Source organism: Podarcis raffonei, chromosome 4, assembly GCF_027172205.1.
Source record: "Podarcis raffonei isolate rPodRaf1 chromosome 4, rPodRaf1.pri, whole genome shotgun sequence".
Classification (NCBI taxonomy): domain Eukaryota; kingdom Metazoa; phylum Chordata; class Lepidosauria; order Squamata; family Lacertidae; genus Podarcis; species Podarcis raffonei.
Window position 1 is genome coordinate 78,052,926 of NC_070605.1, and position 23,918 is coordinate 78,076,843.

At 40.8% G+C, this 23,918-nt stretch overlaps 1 protein-coding gene across 2 annotated transcripts in view; it reads left to right on the forward strand.

Moving 5' to 3' along the window:
- The first annotated feature begins 4,562 nt into the window (after positions 1 to 4,562).
- The window catches only part of MRPS9 (mitochondrial ribosomal protein S9), a 37,995-nt gene continuing 18,639 nt past the window's right edge, over positions 4,563 to 23,918 (forward strand). Inside the window, exons 1-4 of one of the 2 annotated variants that reach the window (XM_053384242.1) lie at positions 4,563 to 4,727; positions 13,950 to 14,129; positions 23,405 to 23,467; positions 23,557 to 23,587. In XM_053384242.1, the coding sequence (XP_053240217.1) occupies positions 4,638 to 4,727; positions 13,950 to 14,129; positions 23,405 to 23,467; positions 23,557 to 23,587 (364 nt within the window). In that variant the 5' untranslated portion in view covers positions 4,563 to 4,637. Of the gene's footprint in view, positions 4,728 to 4,799; positions 4,879 to 13,949; positions 14,130 to 23,404; positions 23,468 to 23,556; positions 23,588 to 23,918 lie in introns of those variants that run through there. The other variant, XM_053384243.1, reaches the window with a different exon arrangement.

Consider the following 23,918-nt stretch of genomic DNA (forward strand, 5'->3'; position numbering starts at 1 on the left):
CACTACGCCAGTATGCCTCTGAACACCAATTGCTGGGGAACTAGGGTAGAGAGAGTGCTATTGCATTCTGAAATATACTCAGAGTCGAGAGTGGATTTCATGCTCTTTATTCAGCTCATAGTGGTGAGGAGGAATGGAAGTTCCTCCACAATATCGGCTTTATATACATTATTTACACAATGGGCTGCACGTGGTTGGCTAATTCAGGGATCCTCCTGTAGGCCAATCAGGTTGCGGATTCACTTCCACCTGGAGCTGGATTGGGTGGCTCCTGCTGACCAATCATACTGCTGCATTGTTCTAGGACCAATAGACTGCTGCATTCTGAATCCTGTTGTTCTAGGATCAATCAGACTGCTGCATTTTGGATCCTGTTCAACTCAGTACATAACACATTCAGATCCTGCTTTTGGGTTGGCCACTGTGAAAACAGGATGCTAGACTAGATGAGCCTTTGGCTTGATCCAGCAGGACTCTTGTGTTCTTAACGGCTCTGTCCTGTTGAAACGCCACATGCCTCCATGGCTCTATTACAGAAAAGACTAATTTGATCCAGGGAAGAAATGACACTATAAGAAAGTACTGCTATCATCCAATTTCTTATTTAGGAGTAAAGTACATGTCTCTGTTGGTTTTTTTATAAGGAAAATGCTGTAGCACTGTGAGCGAAAAAAGGAGATCATTATCAGGTGAAGATGAAGGAATGGCCTTGCCAAGATTGGAGGGGAAATTCCTGTATCAAGACAAGAGTAATAGGCCTATCAAGAAAAGTGGCGAAGAGACAATGGACGGAGATGTGGAAGGAATACCCCGCCAGAACCACCATTCCGTCCCTCCTTATTCAAATGTCAAGAGAAAGCAGCAAAGGAAATCATAGGATTTCAGAGACCCAAAGTTACAGATGGGGCATGCATATGACAGTAACGTCCTTATCAGAATCATACTGTTTTCAGAATGAGAGGCAAAAAGATTTGAGAATTGTGTGGTTTTATCATTTTGGCTTAGGATCTGTTTGGTAGAGAAGGGGCAAAGGCCAGTCTACTCTATTTTTACTTCTCCAAGCCTTTTTCTGTAACAACTTCTCCTACAACTCCCTTCATCCCTGACCATTGGCTTTGGCGGTTGCAGTTGATGAGCATTAAGAATCCCACCAACACAGAAGCTGGAGGGCCACAGGTCTCTCTCCTGCCGCTGTATGAGGTAGCTGACCTCTGAAATCAACAGTGACCTGCGGCTTCAGAATTCTAGAAGGGGCCAGGCGCGGATTAGATCCAGAGAAGAAACTTGATGACCTCCAACACAAATTGGAGGTCACCCATCTCCACTGTTTTGTAGCCTAAACATCATGCAGGTTTTCTTTTATTCAGTGTCACAAGCTTGTAATGTTAGGTAAAGGAAAAGGGATCCCTGACAATTAGGTCCAGTCGTGGCCGACTCTGGGGTTGCGGCGCTCATCTCGCTTTATTGGCCGAGGGAGCCAACGGACAGCTTCCGGGTCATGTGGCCAGCATGACTAAGCCGCTTCTGGTGAACCAGAGCAGCACACGGAAACACCGTTTACCTTCCTGCCGGAGTGGTACCTATTTATCTACTTGCACTTTGACATGCTTTCGAACTGCTAGGTTGGCAGGAGCAGGGACCGAGCAACAGGAGCTCACTTTGTTGCGGGGATTCGAACCGCTGACCTTCTGATTGGCAAGTCCTAGGCTCTGTGGTTTAACCCACTTGTAATGTTACATTTATGCAAAAATGATAAAACATTGCTCTTTTTCTGTGCCAAGCATATTTTTTAATCGTAATTGCTGTACACTTGAAACAGAAAGAAATCCTCTGATCCAGATATTGCATTCTTGATCATTAATTCTCTCTAGGCTTGCAATCCTAGTAGGGAAGAACCTAAAATTGAGGTCTGTAGAAAGGGCATTTGAGTAAACCAAAACCAGTGTACAGAGCTCACAGATAGGTGTGGTGTCATTTCTGAAAAGTCAAAAATATTCAAAGTAATCAAGGAAATTGCACATTGAATAAATGTTGATTTTTATCAGTGCATGCAATAGAAATGGGAGTTTTTAAACTAACTACCTGCGTTTGAAATGTTTCCCATTAACACAGGCACATTTGAATTTGCAGCTGGCTTCCCTGGCAAGAGGGGCAGCCTATACAGCAATTGGAATGACGGAAGCGTTGCTGGATGTAATATGCACTGGCCATTCTTTCTAACGGGAAAGAGGTTTGCACTCAACATCCCCAGACAGAGATTGTACACTACATTTAGCTGCAATTATGCAGTTAAGATGCCAACATCTTCTGGAAAAGGGAGAGTGAATATATTGGAAATAGTGACGTGGTGTTTGGCTGTAGATTGGATAGCAACTGATTGCGGGGGTTTTAGATTTCATGTTACTGCTTCCCCATCTGTCTGTAGGTTAGAAGCCATGTGCTCTCTGAGCCAGAGCCTTTGATTTATTATTTAACAGTGGTACCTCGGGTTACAGACGCTTCAGGTTACAGACCCTTCAGGTTTCAGACTCTGCTAACCCAGAAATAGTACCTCAGGTTAAGAACTTTGCTTCAGGATGAGAACAGAAATCGCGTGGTGGTGTCACGGCAGCAGCGGGAGGCCCCATTAGCTAAAGTGGTACCTCAGTTTAAGAACAGTTTCAGGTTAAGAACGGACCTCCAGAACGAATTAAGTTCTTAACCCGAGGTACCACTGTATTTATTCAGTATACGCTGCTTTTCAACCTACAGGTTCCCAAAGCAGCTAAAGCCCAATAAAATTATTATTTTAAAAATCAAACAACTTAAATACATATGACGTCCCTGCATATGGCACCATTTTCTGGAGGTCAAATCAGGCATTTGATCAACAGTCGCCACAACATTTTGGGCAGTATCTGACATGATTCATATACAGAGTACGGTAGATCTATTGAAATCAATGTTGGATGTCACTCATTGCAGAACTATGGATTCCAGAAGCATTTGTTCTTCACCTTGCTGCGGTTCCGTCTTACAAACATGGATAAATCCAGGTCTGCTTAGCATACCATCAGTGGTAAATTGTTTGAAGATTTTGTTTTTTAGAATTTTAATACAGTATAGACATCATCTGCACTATACATTTACACACTATACACTATACTATACACACTATACAAGCAGTACTATACAAACAGTATTATGCCACTTTATACAGTCATGGGTCCATCCGTCCCCCCAAATCCTGTAGTTTTTTAAGAGTGCAGAAAGTTGCTATGGTCTCCCTCGTCGCTTCACAGAGCCCCAATTCCCAGAGTTCCCTGGGCCGAAAGATTGACTGTTAGGAAACAGTGTTGGTAATTAATGTTGAGTGACTATTAGTGGCTGTTTTTCCTTTTCAATGTTGCATCACGCAAAAAAAGAAAAAAGAAAAGAATTTCAACTAAGTGGGAAAAGATGCTGACTTCATTACATTTGGGCATTTTCCCAGAATGCCAACTGCCCCCAAGAAGCACAAATTTTATGGTTCACGCAAATTTGCATTCCTTCTTGCACATTTCCAGGTTTAACTCAGTCCTATACTCCTAGGCAAGTGTGAATAAGAGGGCAGCCTTAATTTACCTTTTCCCAGCCTTGAAGCTAGAGTGTGTATCCTAATAAAATGAACAATAACAAGACACAAAGAAGCATTGTGTTACGGAAGGGGGGGCATGTCTTCTTCACCTTCTTCTTCGCTACAATATATCCATTTATTCCCAATTGTCAATGTCAAAAGGGACTAAAATCTATAAAATCCATAGAAAATCAACGTGCCAATTTGCTCAATTTCTCTAGGACTCTATGACACCTCCCCTGTCCTCCATAATCCCTCAAGTAAGGTGCTCTGCCAAGCCTTTCCTCCGGGCAATGCCAGGTGGCAGACTATGCATACATGGACCATTGTCTTCCCATCACCGGCACTCAGCTTATCTGCGCATATCTGCGCATATCTCCAGCTCTGCATATCCCCCCCTCCTCCTCCTGTCTCCGGCTGAGCTCATTTTCTTCCGCAGGGACCCACGGACTTAGTCCGATGAGCTGGGTGGCAGAGTAGCCCCGCACCCAGATTTTAGCCGTAACAATTGGAAGCACGTTCCCCACCCCCTCAAAGAATTCTGGGAGCTGAAGTTCAACCTGCACATAATTAAATTCCCAGCACCACTTAACAAACTACTGTACCTAGAAATCTTTGAGAAGGGGGGGCAGAAAATGTGCTTTGAATGCGTTTTAAAGACACAGCGTGTAGGTAGACACACCAGCCACCTGCAACCCTATCTACTTTTTTTTATTGCAGAACTACTGAAAATCCAGTCGGTTATCCACAGAACATCCAGTCGGTTATCCACTTAATAATGATGAATATCCTACAGAACTACGAACGGCTTTGCCGCTTCACAGCTCGAGAATCACATGACTCCTCCTGGGGGCGGAGCGTCCTCTCTCCTTTCCTCCAACGCTCCCCCCCGCCCGCTCGCCGCGTTTTGCGGCCAATCAGGCTCGACGTCTCGGCCGTCGTGCTGCTGCGTGTGCGACAGTTGGAGGGCCGCTGAACGGAATACGGCAGATAGGGGAGGGGTCTCTCTCTGTCTGCCCCGCCCTCCTCTCCCTTAGCAAATATGGTAGTGGCGGCGGTTGGTCGCGTGCTGCTCGGGAGCCGTGCGTGGAGCGGGGCGGTGAGGACGGGGAAGCGGTTGGCGGGGCCGAAGGTAAGAGAGAAGGGAGGGAGGAAGAGATAGCGCGCGGGGGGGGGGGAGGGGAGTAGCCGCTCACGTAAGGAGCTGCCGGTTTCTGAGCGCTCGGCGGCGCATGCGCTGTGTTTTCTCTCCCATCCCACCTCCCCCCCAAGTCCCATGTGAGGTAACTTCAGTCCCCGAAATCTTTCCTTCCTCAGTGTTCAGAAAACGTTGCTCCGTAGCCCGAAGTTGACTCGAGTCAAATCGCTTCTCTGCCTTCCCACCTCGCATGCCTTTCAATAGGTTTATGTGGCGTGGCTGTGAAATGCCTGCGGTCGTACTTTGGCATTAAAGTCACAGCTCTCTCTACACAGACACACATATAGATATGCACACTATATGTGTGTGTGTATAATATATATATATATATATATATATATATGTCTACACACACACTATGTGTGTGTGTGTGTATAATATACACACACACATTGTGTATGTGTACATACACATATATACCGTCATACCTCGTGTTTCATTAGGTTCACGTTGGGTCTTTTCAGCTTGCGAACGCGGCAAGTGTATATTTCTGGGTTGCGCCGCATGCGCAGAAGCATTCTGCGTACTTTGCACATGCACAGAAGCACTCTATCATGCTCCACGCTTGTGCAGAAGCGCCGCTCTAGTTGCGGATATTTTGGGGTGCAAACGGCACCCTGGAATGGATCGTGTCTGCAACTAGAGGTACACCCAGTCAGATGGACAGGGTACAAATAAATTATTCTTCACACACACACAAATTTACACACACAAACACACACATGGCTTCTGTGCTGTTAGGATAGGAGTTGGGCCTGAAGTCACATCTGGAAGACCACACGCCTCCCACGCCCATCATATTTTTATTTGCAAATGTTGTGTAAATAAGGGATCCCTGTATTATTATTTTTTGTGCTGTGGAGCAACTTCTTTATTTTATTTTATTTTATTTATACTTTTCAGATGTATACATTACACTGATTTGACAATCATTTTGACATTTTAAAACTTGATTTCCTTCCCCCATCTTTCTGCGGTTCCTTAAATTTATTTTTAATATCTTACGCATATCCAAATTAACTTATTTATTCACCTTCTTTAAATATATACTCTTATGTAGCTGCAGGTTATTACAATAAGGATTATCGCAAGTCATTCCTGTAATTGTGCATTGCAACAATGTAAAATAATGAAATGCAATTAAACCATAAAGGCTCACGCTAATGAGAGGAGCCCAACACTACCCAGAGGGTCACAGGCAGAAATGAGACGGGTGAAGTTCGTTCTCTTTTTGACGATGTATTTAATAAATAATAATAATCCAACGACACTTGGATTCAGGAAAACTATTCTCAGTCCTAAATCAGGAGCGTCAGTGTGGTATAATGGGTAGGGTGTTGGATTCTGACCAGAGAGACCCTGGTTCAAATCCTTGCCTAGTGATGAGCTCACTAGGTCACTGTCCTAATCTGCAAACCAAATGTTTGTATAAGGGCAAAAGTGTGTGCATGTTTAGCCCTGATTTAACTGGGAGAAGAATGAGGGGAAACCATCATGAATCATAATGAATAATAAATGTGGTGGTTCTACTTGTGAATATGTCTCAACTGTTTGAGTATACTTTGCTTCCAACTACAGATAAATTCTCAGCTGGGCTGTCCCATCAGCCAGTTTCAGTTTTGCATAGTTCAACTGCCACCACACCATTCCCTGGCAGGGTCAGGAGCCCCCTAGATCTCAAAAAAACTTAACTAATTAATGAATTGTACCACTCTCTACCCACAGGTCTCAGGGTGGTTCACAGAATAAAATCAAAATACAGTGGTACCTCGGGTTACATACGCTTCAGTTTACAGACTCCTCTAACCCAGAAATAGTGCTTCAGGTTAAGAACTTTGCTTCAGGATGAGAACAGAAATCATGCCCCAGCGGCGTGGCAGCAGCAGGAGGCCCCATTAGCTAAAGTGGTGCTTCAGGTTAAGAACAGTTTCAGGTTAAGTACGGACCTCCGGAACGAATTAAGTACTTAACCCGAGGTACCACCGTATAAAACCACCAAATACATAATCAAAATAGAAACAACAACAATGCAATAACCCCTCCCTCCCCAACCCCCACATTTTAAAAGGGCATAGGATCCTTAAATCAACAAGCTGATTTGAGAAGAAAGTAGGGAAGAGTTGTAGGAGAGGAATCCCCAATAAGGTTCACACAAGAGCTGTAACTAAACAACCAAATGGGTTTCCAGTAGTTATACGCAAAGGGTAAAGGTAAGGATAGAAAGTATAACCAAGAGTGGTCTCTTGAAAAAAGACTGAGTGCTGCCATTCCAGTATAATAGGGCTTGTGCTGGATCTGCTTTCAATATCCTTTGAAAGCCACCTCCACCACCTAGCCTTGCCAATTTCCAAAACAAGCTAACTGCAGTTGAGAGATCCTCCTGCTTCCAGTCTCTGTTGTAGAGGGAGCTTCCTTCTTGACTGGCAGCTCCTAAGGCCAAGCTCTCAAGCCTGCCAGAATACTTCATTGCAACAGAGGAAGCATTTAATTGGAGCTATTGGGGCATCTTTTTCTTTGGTTGGGGCTATCCTAAACACAGGCTTCTGTCTCTTGTAACTGAAAAATCGAGGGGGGGGGCTTTTCAGGTTGCAGAAGGTGCAAGTGGAGGTCATGCCATTGCTCACCTGCACACCTGCTCCACTAGGCAGAGGACAAGCCAGAATCATACCGCAAAGTACCAAGACCAAGTTTAGAAGCCAACTTTCCTTTGCTGCAATATATGGCATCTATACAGCACAGAAGAAACCTGGTTATCATTATGCAAAAAGGACTTGGGATAATCCAAGGTGTGAGCCAGGAGGGCCTGTACTTGTATAGGACACAATTGAACAACATGTATCATTATTTACTAAAATCACATTGCACAAAATACAGTAGGGAGATAGAACTCGTAGAACAACAGCCGTCAAAAACTGTATCTACTGTGTTAAAGAATGGGAATGTAATGAAGCACACTATTTCACCTGATTTTAAATCAGACTTTGACATTTGATGCTGGAAAAACAACCTAATTAGATAGAAAGATTAATAAAAACCAGAAATATGATCAATTACTCAACAATTAGAAACTATTTGCATCCTGAGAATTTATTATGGTTTAAATACTTCATATACACTGTGTTGTTACATGATGTTTAAGAGATTCTTAAGAAATTTAAAAGAATTTTATATTTAATAGGTTCTTAAGAGATTTAACAGTTTGAGGAGACTGTCCTAAAAAAGATAAAAATTGACTGTTTTGAATTTATTTTGTCGAACAGAGGTATGATTGTGAATGAGAACAGGTTAAGGATTACATGATTAAATGGGTGCGGGATACTGGAAATATGATCCCCATGGAAATCAGGAAATTGCTAGAGCTCATTCTTTTTGTTAAATCAAACTATAAGAGAAAACTGCTTCAAAGTAATGTCAAGGTGGTATTTAACTTCAGTTGTACTAAGTGTGATGAATAAGGATAAGGAAGTTACTTACAATAACAATAACAGTTAGATGTTAATTTTGTAAATTTCTGTGTTGTGAGTTCTTCTACTATTGTTACTAAATTACACTTTAATCCGAAGAGAATATTTAGACTACAACTAATCTAGAGATGATCATTGCAGCAAGGATGTTGTTTTCCCAGAAACTGAAAACTCAGGTATTGCCTCTTCAAATTAGTGACAAGATAAATAAGCTTTGGAAATTGGCTGTGATGTCAAAATTAAAATATTACTTAATATTGAAATAAACAGGATATGGACAAAATAATTTTCTTTAAGTTTGGTCCCCATTCTTTCTGTATTGTCAAAGAAATTATTGTCCCCCAACATTTCAGTATAGTTTTATATGTTTTAAGTTACGTATTAATGCTAATGTAATTGTTCTGCTTAAAAATGATTTAAGAAGCTGTATTATTTGAAATGCATGTTCAGAAGGACTGATAATATTATTAATAGCATTATTGTTATCAGTATACTTTTCTTGTTGCGTTCTTTGGCACAAAAATGAAATGTTACTGTTCAGCCATTGCACAGCAAATTCCCCCACCCTTTCAAGTGGGTGCTGAGGTGCTAGTGGAGAGCAGCCATGGGCAATATGTGTATAATTGATGAAATGTAACAGTTTGCAAGGATGGGCTCTCCCAATTTGCTACATGAAATGTTGCAGCCGTGTTCTGGTTTGAATTTAAACATTTAAGAACTCCTTAAGCTGGCAAATGGAATGTAACTCAGTACGTATTTCCCCCTTGCTTGCTTTATTTAATTAATTTCTGTCCCAGAGCAGGGTCATCTAATGAAATAGAAACTTGTTGCATGCTGCTATCGTATCACGTGACCAACACTAAAATTCTCAGCATTGTAGTACCTAACTCACAAGCCCTCCCTACCAAAAGAAATGAGCTTTTAACTGGTAGCTAAAACTCCCTAATCAACAAAGAAATGAGCTTTTAACTGGTAGCTAAAACCACATAAAATTGGTGTCTGTCACATTTAAGGTGGGTGAGAGGGAATTCCAAAACTCAAGTGCCACCACAGAAAGGCCCCCACTTGTTTTTTTGGTTGTTTTTTTTTGTAATATGTATAGGCTTATATTGGTAGGATCTGTCTTATATTGAATCAGTCCATTGGTCCATCTAACTCAGTATTTAATAAAAATAGAAATTATAAAATTTTATTTATATCCCACCCTCCCAGCCAAAGCCGGGCTCAGAGCGGCTAACAACAATAAAAGTAACACAGCATTCTAAAATCAATTCATTTTAAAATCAGTTCAAAATCAAATTAATGGCAACCATTGGGCTAGAGTTCTGTGAGGTTTACCGAAGGAGGGGGTCAGACTGTGCCTTGGCCAAAGGCCTGGTGGAACAGCTCTGTCTTGCAGGCCCTGCGGAAAGATGCTTGTCTGCGCTTTCTAGCAGTGGGTCTCCAGGTGTCTTCACCAGCCTTACCTGGAGATGCCAGGGACTGATGCATGCAAAGCAGATGCTCTCCCACTCAGCTCTGACTCTTCCCCCACTTAGATTTTGATTAATACAACTTATGCCTAACATTAATGAATGGGTGCTTACAAATCTAGGGGCCATAATAACATAATTGTTCAGGACAATGCAATATACAAAACTGTACTACCAGGATGAACAGACGGGACACTGGTCTTCAGTTGGTGGACTAGGACTTACTACTGGGTTGCGACTTGCCCTAAAGTAGGTTGTAACCCAGTAGTACTACCAATACCAATATAGCCATATTCTAGGATTACCATACGTCCGATTTTCCTGGACATTACTGGGATTTCAAAGTCGGGGGGGGGGAGGATTTCTGAAATGTAGCGCTTTGTCCTGGATCTTAGGAGTCAATTTAAAAATCATGTTTTTTGGCTCAAAAAACTCAACAGCGTAGGGGTTTGTCTAAAAAAAGTGCAGCTATGCTGCTGATTTTCAACATAATTGTAATAAATTAGGGATCAAAATAATGCTAGCAGTGTCTTGCAGCTTTAATACAGAATTACCTGCAAATAATTAAGTAAACATCTCTTACTGTAAAATCCTATGCTTGTCTACTCAGAAATAAGCCTCTTTGAGTTTGCTTCTGTTTGACTATAATAATAATAATAATTTATTATTTGTACCCCGCCCATCTGGCTGGGTTTCCCCAGCCACTCTGAGCGGCTTCCAACAAAGATGAAAGATACACTAAAATGTCACATATTAAAAACTTCCCTGAACAGGGCTGCCTTCAGATGTCTTCTGAATGTCAGGTAGATGTTTATCGCTTTGACATCTGATGGGAGGGCGTTCCACAGGGCGGGCACCACTACCGAGAAGGCCCTCTGCCTGGTTCCCTGTAACTTGGCCTCTCGCAGTGAAGGAACCGCCAGAAGGCCCTCGGAGCTGGACCTCAGTGTCCGGGCAGAACGATGGGGGAGGAGACGCTCCTTCAGATATACTGGACCGAGGCCGTTTAGGGCTTTAAAGGTCAGCACCAACACTTTGAATTGTGCTCAGAAACGTACTGGGAGCCAATGTAGGTCTTTCAAGGCCGGTGTTATATGGTCTCGGCGGCCACTCCCAGTCACCAGTCTAGCTGCCTAAAAAATAATGTGTGTAGGTGGTTCCCTGTGTGGACAATTCACCTACAGGGGTCGGGTCTAAAAGCATGTGTGTGTGTGACAGAGACAGAGAGAGCACTCTCTCTTGCCTATTCACCAGCTTCTAACAGTTTCAGTCTAGCTGGTGAAGCCTGTAGGGGGGAGCCACAGTTTATGCAAAATCTGCCTTCTGAAGGCAGATTGATCATCCTGCTAATGCTCTGCTTATATATTTCTAAGTAATGCAAATATTACAAATACACCATAAACCTCCAGTGCCCTTCTCATCCAAATCCCTGGTGTTCTGCCTCTTGAACACCTCATATCTTGGAACTAGGGAGCACGTGACAATACTTAACAGTAGCTGGGCAGGCTAATGTATTTATCTGTCATGGATGAAAAATACTATCCAGGTTAAAAGAGAAAAGCTAAGAAATCACTTTTCCCAGTACCATTTTCTATTCCTGGAAAGTTGGAAGAGCCACTGAGCTCTCTGCCTCCCTAGGACTCATCATTGTCCTTGTTTCTGCAGTGGTTTTCAGGCCTTGAAAGCTCATATTTAACTACATAAAAGATGGTTGGGATATCACCAAAGAAATGCCCTTGTGTTGCATCAGGACATGATGCCATTGGTTCTATAACTGGGGCTTGCTTTTTATGACAGAGTGCTATTGGTAAGGGGTAATAAAAGGAATTATAGGAAGGACCCTTTATTTCTTTTGGCATGAGACCTTCGTTTGTTGCTGTTGAAAGGCCTGGATAGTTCAGTTGGTTAGAGCGTGTTGCTGATAACACCAAGGTTGCAGGTTCAGTGCCCGTATGGGACAGCTGCATATTCCTGCATTGTGGGGCATTGGACTAGATGATCCTTAGGGTCACTCCCAACTCTTAAAATTTTATGATTCTATGAAAGGCTATGGAAAATATTTCATATCTGAATTCAGCACTTCAGATATTGGACAGCAAAAAAAGGCATCTCTTTCTTTGCCAGAAACTTTAGCTTGTGACTTGTTGGGAATAGGCTCTCTTTTGAAATCCTTGGGACTTTCTTTTGGGTAGATCTGTATAGCTAGACACGCAAGGCACAGAACTCAAACTGAAGTAAGAATATGTGTCACATTGTAGCCTAAAAGATTTGACCACTAGATGGCCAACTCCTTAAATTGCTCTCTAGCAAAACTGTTGAGTAGATCTACAAGATTTCACCTTCCAACTTCTTTTCCACCCTCCCATTTCTTTTTCTTGTTTCTTTCCAGGGAGACAACTCCAGTAATCTGTTTATGGAATAATTAGACTGCTGAGAAGCTTTGTTAATATGAACACAGGACAAATAAAGTAGTGCATAAGGATGGCTCTTTGCCAAGCTTGAGCCATTACTGCTTTGCCAGTGATTCTTCTGTTCCTTTGGCAGAGTGCTTGATTGAAATTACAGTTGTCTTACCCACTGATTATCTTGGTAAAAGAAAAACAAATCTGTCTAGCCATATCTTACAGGATTCCATAAAAGCCAGAAGATAACTGTCTTTTGGACCATTGTTTTGAGCAGAAATTGTATTCGCTAGTAGGCATTGATGGCAATCGCACTAGGGTTTTAAGAGGGAGGAAGTAAATTGCTCAGCCAAAACTGTCAGCCAGGCTTTTAAAATGGGCTGTCTTAGTCAATATGGTAGGCAAATATGCTAAAAAGCTTTGAGTCCTCATAATCTGAAGTTTTAAGAATTGGTCAACATTTACCAAGAACAGTGTAGAATTTCTTTAAAAATAAGTGTTTGCACGCATGCATTCAATACAGTATATGGTACTAAGACTGTATTCTTGTAAATTAGTTACACTGAGTTCAGTGAGACTTATTCCAAGTAAATGTGCTTATGAAATGCAGCCTTAATATATTCTCAGTGCACTCAAAAAATATATATTTCTATCATTATTTTTTTTACATCTGTTAGCTAACACATGAAAGAGGATGTGAGCCAGATTGGATTTGAGTGTGTGAAATTTGGCCTCTTGAATGTCCTGAGTTTCATTCACTTCTGAAAAATCAGGTGCATGAAAATATTGAAAACTAAGTAACCTGTTTTACTGAAGGTTTAGGCACATAGAATTCTAGAGGAGTGGACTCTCTTTACAGCTCCTTTTCAGCTTCCTTCTTCCCATCCCACCCCTGTTTTCTTTGCCAACACTTACCATAAGTGACCTAGACCTATCTTCCACTTTCCTTATCTGTGTTCTTGCCAGAAATATCATAAGAACACGTTACCTGATTATTAGTTATATTAGTTGGGGATATGTAAATAAAATACGTCTTGTATGTTTAAAGGCAGGCATTTTGAAAAACAAATGATTACTTGCTTCATTGTGACATCTGTCTCAGAAAACCAAGTTTCTCGGAAAACAATAGCCCCTAATGAGAATTTATTTACAGGGCAGGTGCCAGATATTTACAGAGCAATAATTAATCTTGCCACATCACTTCTTTTCTAGAATAGGGCTTTTCTTCTTCTTCTAGAATAGGGATGTGGCCCCTTCAGATGCTACTGGGCTATAAGTCCCATCATCTCTCCTGCTGGCTGATCCTGGTGGGAATTGGAATCCAACATCTGGAGGATCACAAGTTTCCTACCACTACTTTAGAGCTTTATGTTTGAAAGGAACAATGAAATTTCACTCAGTTCATATAAATCACAAGCTCCAGATCCCTGGAAGTGTTCCAGTAGTATTTAACTGGAAAATTAAGTGGATTGTCTTATGTTAACATGTATTAAATTTTAAAATGTATTGGAGTTTAAGATGCATTTTAGCTCCACAGCAATAGCCCTGTGAGATGGGTTATGCATTTGGGACAGTATAATTTATCCAAGAATTCAAGTGAGCTCACATCTGTATATGTGTTTTTCTACAGTTATATCCTGCCTATCTATCTTCTGTCAGTGAAATAAAGGCAGCATAAAAAGAGTTCCCTGGTAGTGTCTCTACCAGGCACTGAGGAGTCCAGACTGTCTTAGCTTCAGCACAGTTGCCGGATTCTATGCCTTGATCCATGCTGTCCTTTTTATTTTGAGGTTTGTGATCTGTGTTTCCCTTCCCTAGACATTAAGACTGATCTGCACTACCACAACAGTGCAGAGGAAAAATGTTGCCGCTTCAGGACCTGAAAAGTACACAGAAGCTTTTATCAAAAAACAGACTGAAGATTTCAACATAGGAAAGAGACATTTAGCCAACATGATGGGAGAAGATCCAGAAACTTTTACCCAAGAGGATATTGATGTAAGTATGGTTGCTCAGTTGGAGAAGTAATTTACTGCAGGGTTTCAGAATTGAAAGCTCTTTGCTTCAGCATGAGCCCCTCAGCTCTCCGTGAATTTTAATCGAACTGTCAGCGTACAAGCGAATGCTACTATACATAGAAAACATTGCAACTGTGGCTCTGAATAGAGATTCTACCCCTACTACTGTGCGAGGTCAGACATCACACTGCAGAACTCTATACTATACCTTGCTAAAGCACAGCAGGTTCTTTTTAAAACTACTAATGGATAATCCCCTTGATCTGAGGTCGTAAGAACCACTATCAAGGTTTATATAGCATTTGGAAGCATTTACCCGTAATTTGACCTGCTGGGTAGACTTATGCTGGGGTTTCATGTATGATACTATAACAGCTAGCATTGGCAAGTGACCTTTTTCAACACTTAGGGCCAACACTTGGGTTGCAACTCTGCATGCTTATTTTGGAGCAAGACCTACAGGAGGTTATTCAGAGTAAACATGCCTGTTCCGCTTTTGATTTGTGACTTCAAGTACTTATTTGACATTGAGCTTTAATTCTTTCTGGTTGCCCCTGTGTTAGGTGCTTTGCTGATCAAATAAAATAAAAAAAATCATTGGAACTAATATTTCCTTCTTCCCTCCAATCTAATCTCTCCCACCCCACCACATTCTACCCTGTGTTATTTTTTGATGGTATGGCACAAAATGTCAGTAGTTGTGAGCCACTGCAGTTTAATGTAACTTCCACATAAAGAAGCAGATTGTCTCTGAATACTGGGTGCTGCGATGAGCAAGATGGAAACACATTAACTTACCTACAAATGTTGAAAAGCAGGCTGTGTAGGTGGCCATGGTTGAAAATAAAATATTGCACAACTATTCTGATCTAGGAATGCAATTTTAATTCTCCTTGTTGTTTCAGTTTTTTAAAATAGTCTTATCTTCCCTCTTGGTCCTATCCTTTTTCCTGATTCTTTCCAGAATGACACATGCACCTTGCTGGTTGGTTCTACAGTGTACAGCCAAAAGCTCTTCTGCTACTGGGACAAAGGGAGAGATTTATAATATGCCACCCCCCAGTACAAATTTATTTATTAGACTGGTTCAAGTTTTGACCTCCACATTGCATGCCTCAGCATGAAGCCATGTTTATATGGAGTTGCATTGATCTCTGAGCAGCTTTGATGTAAAGGCACACACTAGAGAGTCTGTGTCAGCATTAAAAACCTTATGATAAGCAAGTCAGTTCTTTAAGCTTGAATTACTTGCATTTCCTCATGTTTATTAACTTCGTTAAGGCTAACAAACCAATTCAATGCTTTTTGACCTCCCCTGAGATTGAAGGGAGATGGTTAAGATTGGGGCACAAGCTCATGGCACAGATTTGGCTCTGGTCAGTTTAAAATGGTGGGTGATTCTGTAAGCCCAGTGCCAAAAAATCTGGGACTCAAGACTACTGTACTACTCCTAACAATGCCGCTGGTTCAAAACACATACCGGGGCGCTTTTCTCTCTGATCCTAGGTAGCATGTGCCACAGCAGCCAGGAAGTGGAACTCTTTTCTCTTTTCTCTGCAAAAAATGATCTCCCCGCCACACTGCTGCTTTTATATGTATTTACTAGCGCCTTGTGTTTTAAAACACAGCTTGCCTTCAAACAGTCTAGTTAGATAGACTCTTAAACTCACACATGCCAGTTCTTCCCCAGCAGTTCCTTCCAATAATATTAGATGCTTTGAGGGGGGGGAGTCACCTGAAACTATATTGAGCCCTAATATGACGTAATCTTAAGATCCTGTACCAAACCCCAACCTTGTGGCCAAGAAACACAAGAGGTTTTAAATACAACTTTGTGAATTAGGAGTTAGGCCCAAGTCTATTTTATTGCAAACTACCTCCTCAAGAAAACTTTTCCTCGAGAAAAATGAGGTATATCCTGAAAAATCTCATTTTCTCCTTCTTGCAGATGTCAAGTATAAGACCAGTTCAACACGTTATCTTTTTTTAAAAAAGAGAAGACAACAAAGAACAACATTTTACTTAGCAAAGCATAGTACTTGTAATGCTTGTTCAAATAACATCAGGTGTTGTAAATACTTAGGCTGCATAACAGTGTCTGCTATGCATAATTAAATTTCTGTTATAAAAATATAAAAGCCGCTTAGCACTGGCAGCAGAATTATCAGGCTTTACACTTGGAATGGTAATAATTCCTTCTGATGAGTACTTATGCATCTCCTGTCGTCTACTGTTAATCAGTGTGTGTCGTACATTTCCAAAGTAGACATCCTAGGGTTCTTTTTCTTACTGGCATTTTGGATGTGTGTGTTTTGAAACAAGTCATACAGAGAAATATGTTAACGGGGTTGTCATTGCGTTCACGAGATTTTTTTTGCGCAGAGTAGTGCTTTCCTGGTGGTTTTATTTTTTAGAAATAAAAAGTTAAGCTATAAATTACAACTGTGTGTCTTGGGGAGAGGCGGGGGGACTCCAGTAAATTGATATATAACTCTGCAGAAGTCTACCAATTGCTTTTTAATTGGTATTATAGACCGTGCTCTGAAATCCGGATGTTTTATTCTCCTATGTGTGAATATGCAGTATGAAGTTTCTCTAATTGATTCGCTTTGCCCATTCCATTTGATGTATCATTTTTCACAATATTTCATAATTTGTGCTCATTTCTAATGAACAGAGTCGTTAGGACAGGCATGTCTAAGTACAACTGACAGCTAACATTAGGTGCCAGATGCAGTTTATAAAGCTATGTAGAACTGTAGAGAACAGTTTAAATAAATTAGCACCTGTACATTAGTCTCACTTGCTGGTAATTTATAAGCGAATCAGTAGAGATGACATTTAGGTAAGTCATTGATCAAGTTAACAGCTGCATACCCGCTGCCCAGCTGGGATACCTAATTAATAGAGATTGCAGTCCTGACCTAGTGCTTTTCCCTGGGTTGAGAATGTAATCCTTTTATTTTGTGATTTCATTTTTAATGTATGGTGCAAACACACCTTAGCATTGAACAGTTGGATGATAGTAACATATAACCATTCAAAAAAAGGTAGCCCAACCAGTACCCAAGCCAACTTGGAATGATATTTTATAATCCATTAAATGCAGCCACATCATCCTGTTATTTATTTTGGACCTCTGTTGAAGACTGCTTCCTTGTTCAAAGCTTGATAAAGAAAGGTGAGAGTTGTTGGTATATGTGAGCACTAAATAAGTTTGTGGGTAGGGTAAGCCAAACGTCTGCATTGTACTGATTTGCAGACTGCCTGTAGCATTTCATGGAACTGTAGAGTTGGAAGGGGCCATAAGGTTCATCTAGTCCAATCCCCTTTTCGCCCATTGTGGGGCTAGAACCCACAACCTAATGCATAATGACCTAATGTCTAATGCATAAATGTAAAACAAATGTTTTAAGAAACTAACTTCATTGACAAATGCCTTTTTCCAAGAGGCAGAGCAGCATAGTTCTCTCTGACGAATAATTTTATTGCGTAAAGCATATTTATTAAAAGGAATAAAAGGTGTAGGGAAAGCTTCCTTTGCTCCAAAAGAACATGTCTCTCCCCTGCCCCCCTTTTTTGCTGCAAATCTACCAAGGGGGAGGTTTTGAAGGGAGTTGGAAGAAAGTTGGAGGAGATGTTGTAAAGCCTGTTGGCTAAAAGTCATATTTCAGAAGAGAATAAAACATCAGTTGAGAGACTCCTATAAGAAAGCATGAAAATACTTTAAATTTTTATATATTGGCTATACATTTGGCTGGTAACATAACATCATTTTTTATACCCAGTTCTAAATAAAAATACTGGGGTTCATGCAGTTATGTGATGATATCACCTGGAAACAGACATCATACCTAGTTTGTATTTGAAAACGAATTATGTGTCTTCCTCTTGATAACATTTGATAACATTTTATTGAAGCCAAAGTATCTATTTTCTTTTCATGTGAGGCTATAGTAATTCCTGCTTCCTTCAGGATCCATCAGAACATGTGATTGCAGCTCACTTAAAAAAGGGTACCAAAGTCTACATTAATTTTACCCTTAACGTTTATCCAGAGTAACGTTTTTGTGTAATTTGGGTCCTGAAAATATGGGAGTATATAACCCCCGCAGCAGTTTTAGCCTACCTATTCATCTTTCTTTTCTGCTCATATTTGATTTGGCATGTATAGGTCTATTTCTCGAGATCCGTTTCAGCTGAATGTTCAGCATAGCATAAGCTGCTGTCTCCCCACCCCAATATCAAATTGGAATATAAATATTAATTATAAAGGAACACATTTTTATGAAACAAATCAAACACAAATTAGACGAGTACATATTACTAACTTTACAATAAAATAATATTGGGTCATTTAGAATTCTGTAGCCCACCTTCTTCAGACTTAAGATAAGCTCTGCTGCTGCTTGCACATTTATCCAAAGAAGAGACAGACAAGTAAAAAACAATCAGATTAATCAAAACTGAAAAACTGTGTTGCCATAGTTGCATACGAATCAAACTATTTTTTTAAAAAAAATTGTGACTAGTATTGAATACATATGCGTCAAACATTTGGTAATTAATATTTTCAAGACACCTGTAATTTGGACTGGATGCTTTCTTTCAGCTTCTTTAGTTGTTTGAACAGAATTATTTGAGTGGTAGTCAACTAAGCCGTACTCAGTATAGGCTGTTTCAATTTGTATAAGCTGCCTTGAGTTCCAATGTGAGGAAAAGGGGGGGGGGTATAAATAAATAAAGTAATAAAATAAGAGAAATTACTGAACATGACTAAGTTAGGTCCATTAACAGTAATAATTTTATTACTTATACTCCACCCATCTGGCTGGGTTGCCCTGGCCACATTAACGGCAGTGGGATTACTTTGAGTAAAACTTAGTTGAATGCCACACCTTTTCTTTAAAGTCTCGATTAAAAAATAAATTAGAACTTTTTGGTAGAGAAGAAATGAGAGGTGAATCATCAGGAGTTTGTTTCTTTTTCATAGAAGGAATAGACTTAAAAGTGTTATTTGTAGAGTGATGGTATGCATTGGTCAGCTCACCAGCACTGCTCTAGTAGCTACCTTTTGGAAAACGTGAGACACCTGTCTGCTACTGAAGTCCCAACCTCTAATCTTGGCACAGCGTATTTTGTCGCTTTCATGACCCTAAGACACTTGGAGAAATACATGGGCCTCCAAAGATTTTCATCATATTAATACTGAACAACATTTGTAAAACAAAGCACCTTCTGAACTTGCACTTGTGTGCCACAGTTTCTCTCTTATTCATTCAGCATCAGGATCTTGCATTGCACCAAAGATCACATCTGAAGCTGCCCTGAGTTTAAGGAGTTAGGTTGTGGTGAGCTGCTTTTGTAAAGCATGGTCTTCATATATACAGATGTCCACAAGAAATCGGGCTTTCTGCTGTGATTTTAGCCATTTAAAAGTTTTCTTAAAAAAAACAAAAAAGTGCTGTGGTCTGAGGGCACCAATTGCAGTAGCTTTGCTGAAGCTAAGCATCACCAGAGACTGGACTGCTTAAGTACATACCACCTTGGGCTTCATGACGACACAACATGAATGAAAACATTAGAATTTTCATTGGAAGCCCCATAATAAGGTGAAAAGAGGCGTGGATCTGTGGAACAGTAACAGGGTTCTGACTTAAGATTTCAGCATCCTAATAGCACTGAGTCCTGATGTTGGCACATACTAGAGCAAGTTTTCTTATGCTAGCATTGCACAGTAAGTCACCTTTAGGTTGTTGTCCTTTAGAGTGCCATATGTTTGCATGAAAGATATGAGCAGCACTAGCAGCTGGATCTTCCTGTGCCTGCAGTCTAGATGAACATGTCCTCCTTGCTATCTCAGATCACCCCAAAAGTATGATTTTAAGGTTGCAGGTTAGCTCAGGTTGAGCATGATAATTTTATTCTCAGGGTTGTGAGTTTGAGCCCCATGTTGGGCAAAAGATTCCTGCCGTGCAGGGGGTTGGACTAGATGATCCTCCTGGTCCCTTCTAACTCTACCATTCTATGATAAACCAGCAGAAAGTTTTGCTGTTGTCAATCTTTTTGATAGAAAATTTATTGGAAATTCCTTACTTGGGATTGCATGCACATGTGAATCCATTTTAGCCTTTTGGTTTCAGTTCAGATTTTCAGTGAGGGTCCAAGTGGATCTCTTGCCATTCAGCGATGTGGGAATGCCACCAAGAAAGAAGCAGATCCTTGAAAAGTCTTGTGCAGAGCACTCATAGTTTGTGCTCATCATTGCCTTCGCCTCGCTTTCTACCTCTTTAGCATGTACACAGGCAATATTCTGTTCTACTTTAATTACAGATATGTAACAGTCAGTGTTTATGCTCTTGTAGCTGAAATTATTGTTTGAATCATCAAGCAGAAGCTGGCACTGAAGAGACTGCTTAATAAGTATACATAGTCGGTCCCAGTATTCCATAATATATTCTTTTGATATGTTATTTTATATGGTGTTTAATATCCGTTGGCTTGCAGTGGGCTTTTCTATTGTCATTATAATTAATCCCCATTTGTTCACAAATGAATGTTCACCTACTCTGTATATGTACAATATCCCCATTGACTAACAAATGGGAATTCATCAAGTCACTAAGAGAATCAAAATACCATTCCAGAAAATCAAGTTAATCCTTTCTGTTTGCTGCTGAATTCTCAGAATTTCTGTTTGGAATGCCAATAGGGTATTAATAAAGTAATAGGTGAGGTCTTTATACACTCCACGCATATTAAGTGGGTTGATAGCGTTGACAAACCAATCTGTGTCCACAGAAAATATTATCAGTGTGTAATAGCCTTGAGTTAATGTAACCAGCAATACAACACAATTCTTCAGAGAGAGAAATATTAACTGCAGACTTGAGACTTTTTCTTCTCATTGTAGACAAATTTTGCTTGCACTAGTATTTCTTTATGCAACAGTTCAAGGTTCAGTATCATAATGAATTTTACATAATTTTATGTAACCTCTGTGCTACATTGTAGCACAGGTATGCTATATTAGATAGCTTTAAAATTATTAAGATGTCATACTAGATATCTTCCTAGCACACCAATGTAAACACATTAGCCCAACTCAGAGTTTCATGCACTCTGCTGACATGGAGCTCAGAGCTATTACGGACTTCCTTGTTTGCTGAAAAGTTGGAAATAGCTAGCACTTGCAAGCGCTTTCACCTGCAGCCTGAACCAAGTGGGGAAAATGCATGCGTGTGCATCAGACCTTATGCAGACTTGAGGTGTCACAGAGTTGGAGCTATTTTCTTACAAATTGGTCTCAATGGGTTGGATCTAAACTGTTTGTGGATAGAAATCACTGGCAAAACCCACCTCCCACTCTTCATCTGGAGCCTCCACTGGTTCTGTGTGTCCTCCATGAAAACACAATGTCTTTCCTATTTAAGGATGGGTGTCTGGAGACAACACAGTGAAATCTGGTACTTCTTTCCAGAAGCATACACGCCAATCTCTGAGCGGTGCGGGGTTTCAGGCGCTTACCCAGGATTTGGTTTCCTTGGAATGAGGGATAGCTGATACTGTGGTGTCTTTAAGATATAAGGTTTATTTACACATATAAACAACCTAAGCTTATAATGGAGGGACTCAGAGCATTAACACCCCAAGAGGATCTTGCTTCTCTCATAGCTGCAGGCTTTGATTCAAACAGGAATCAGGCATGGTTCTGTCTCTCCCAGCTGCCTGGCCTGCAGAAGCTAGAAGCTTCTTGCTTCTAGCTTCTGCAGTACGTTTCCGAGCACAATTCAAAGTGTTGGTGCTGACCTTTAAAGCCCTAAACGGCCTCGGTCCAGTATACCTGAAGGAGCGTCTCCACCTCCATCGTTCTGCCAGGACACTGAGGTCCAGAAACCGAGGACCTTCTGGCGGTTCCCTCGCTACGAGAAGCCAAGTTACAGGGAACCAGGCAGAGGGCCTTCTCGGTAGTGGCGCCCGCCCTGTGGAACGCCCTCCCACCAGATGTCAAAGAGAAAAATAACTACCAAACTTTTAGAAGACATCTAAAGGCAGCCCTGTTTAGGGAAGCTTTTAATGTTTAATAGGTTATTGTATTTTAGTGTTTTGTTGGAAGCCGCCCAGAGTGGCTGGGGAAACCCAGCCAGATGGGCGGGGTATAAATAAATAAATAAATATAATAATAATAATAATAATAATAATAATAATAATAATAATAATAATTAATTATAGCTCACACACACAAATTCCAGCCCTGGCCTTTGCCTTTCTGACTCCCAGTGAGTTGAGAGAGGGGGCTGTCTGGCACAGAGCCACTTCCTTTGTTACCTTAATGGCCCATTCTTACTTAGATTTTAACCCTTGCTGGATCCAGGAATTAGGACTCAGGCATATAGCCTCCCTGCAACTCACAACAATGCAAATCATAAAATTGGTGATGATAAAAAAGGCAGCAGCCAGTAAGAGTGTATCAGGGCCACTTATTTTGACCTGCTAGAAGTCACATGATGATGATGTACTGATGCTTTAGAGGAAGTTGCCGCTGATGTCAAGGATCACGATAGGGCTTCTCCTCTCTCTGGAAGCATAGGCCAAAGCAAAATAAGACTGTCTGGCAAACTCCCGCTGGCTGTTGGTAAACGGCACTCTGTTCCCTTCTCCAGCATCCTAAAGCAAACAGAGGGTATTGGATTATAGATGTTCCCAAATTAGGAAGGTAGTGTATGAGTTTAACCTTGACAGTTAATATGATCTGAGTTGATGAATCATAGGCAAATTTATGTGGCTGGCTGAATGGAGACCATGATCTGTCAGTAGACCTCAGAGTGATTTGCAGCAGATTGACAAGGGTTTCTGTCTCCCAATCATTGAACAATAGCAAGAACACAAAGGGTACTTTCCATCCAAAATAAGACTGCTGAAACAAAGAAGGCTTAGGAGGAAATCAGGAGTGAATTTGTGTGTGAAAGGACTGTGAGTTTTGTTCTGGGGCTTAGCATGTGCTCAGAGGCCTTGCTTCTTAATAGATACTGTATGTCAATCCATCTGGCTCTCCACTGGTATTTTTTACCTACCTCAACTTGGTGATCCTTGGAGATCTAGTAAAAAGAAAGTCAAAGGGTAGAGATCCCACAGACATGAAGTCTACCCATCTCTGTGCTAGATTTCCTGAGACGGGAGCTCTAATTTATGAATTTTATGATCATCAATAAAGGTTGTTGTTTTTTTAAACAGAGTCTTATTTTTCTCTTTCAGAAAGCTATTGCCTATCTCTTTCCTTCTGGTCTGTTTGACAAAAGGGCCAGACCTGTAATGAAGGTAAGAACACAGTTCAGTGCTGTAGATATAAAGAGAGATTTTGTATCAGTTGTGCTAACATTTTTCTATTTTATTATATTTTTAAACAGCATCCTGAAGAAATGTTTCCAAAGCAAAGAGGTATGTGGAGGTAGACTGTGTATGTGAAACCACTTAAGTTGTTTTCTGTTATGTTCACATGTACACGAAAGCTGGGATACAAAAAGCTACCAAATGTGCATCTGGAATTCTGCCATGCCCACTGGGTTTTTATATGTTTGTTTCCTCACTAGGAAGCAAAGATACCCTTGACACATCACAGACTGCTTCGGAATACCTGTTTCAGAAGTGGCTTGCTGTGTGTCAGTGGGGGTTGAGGATATAGTAAAAATAATAAAACAAGTTCAATCCTCTTTGGGTATGCAGAATAATTTGCCAGGCCCTTTGGATCCCAGGCCATATTTGTGTGATT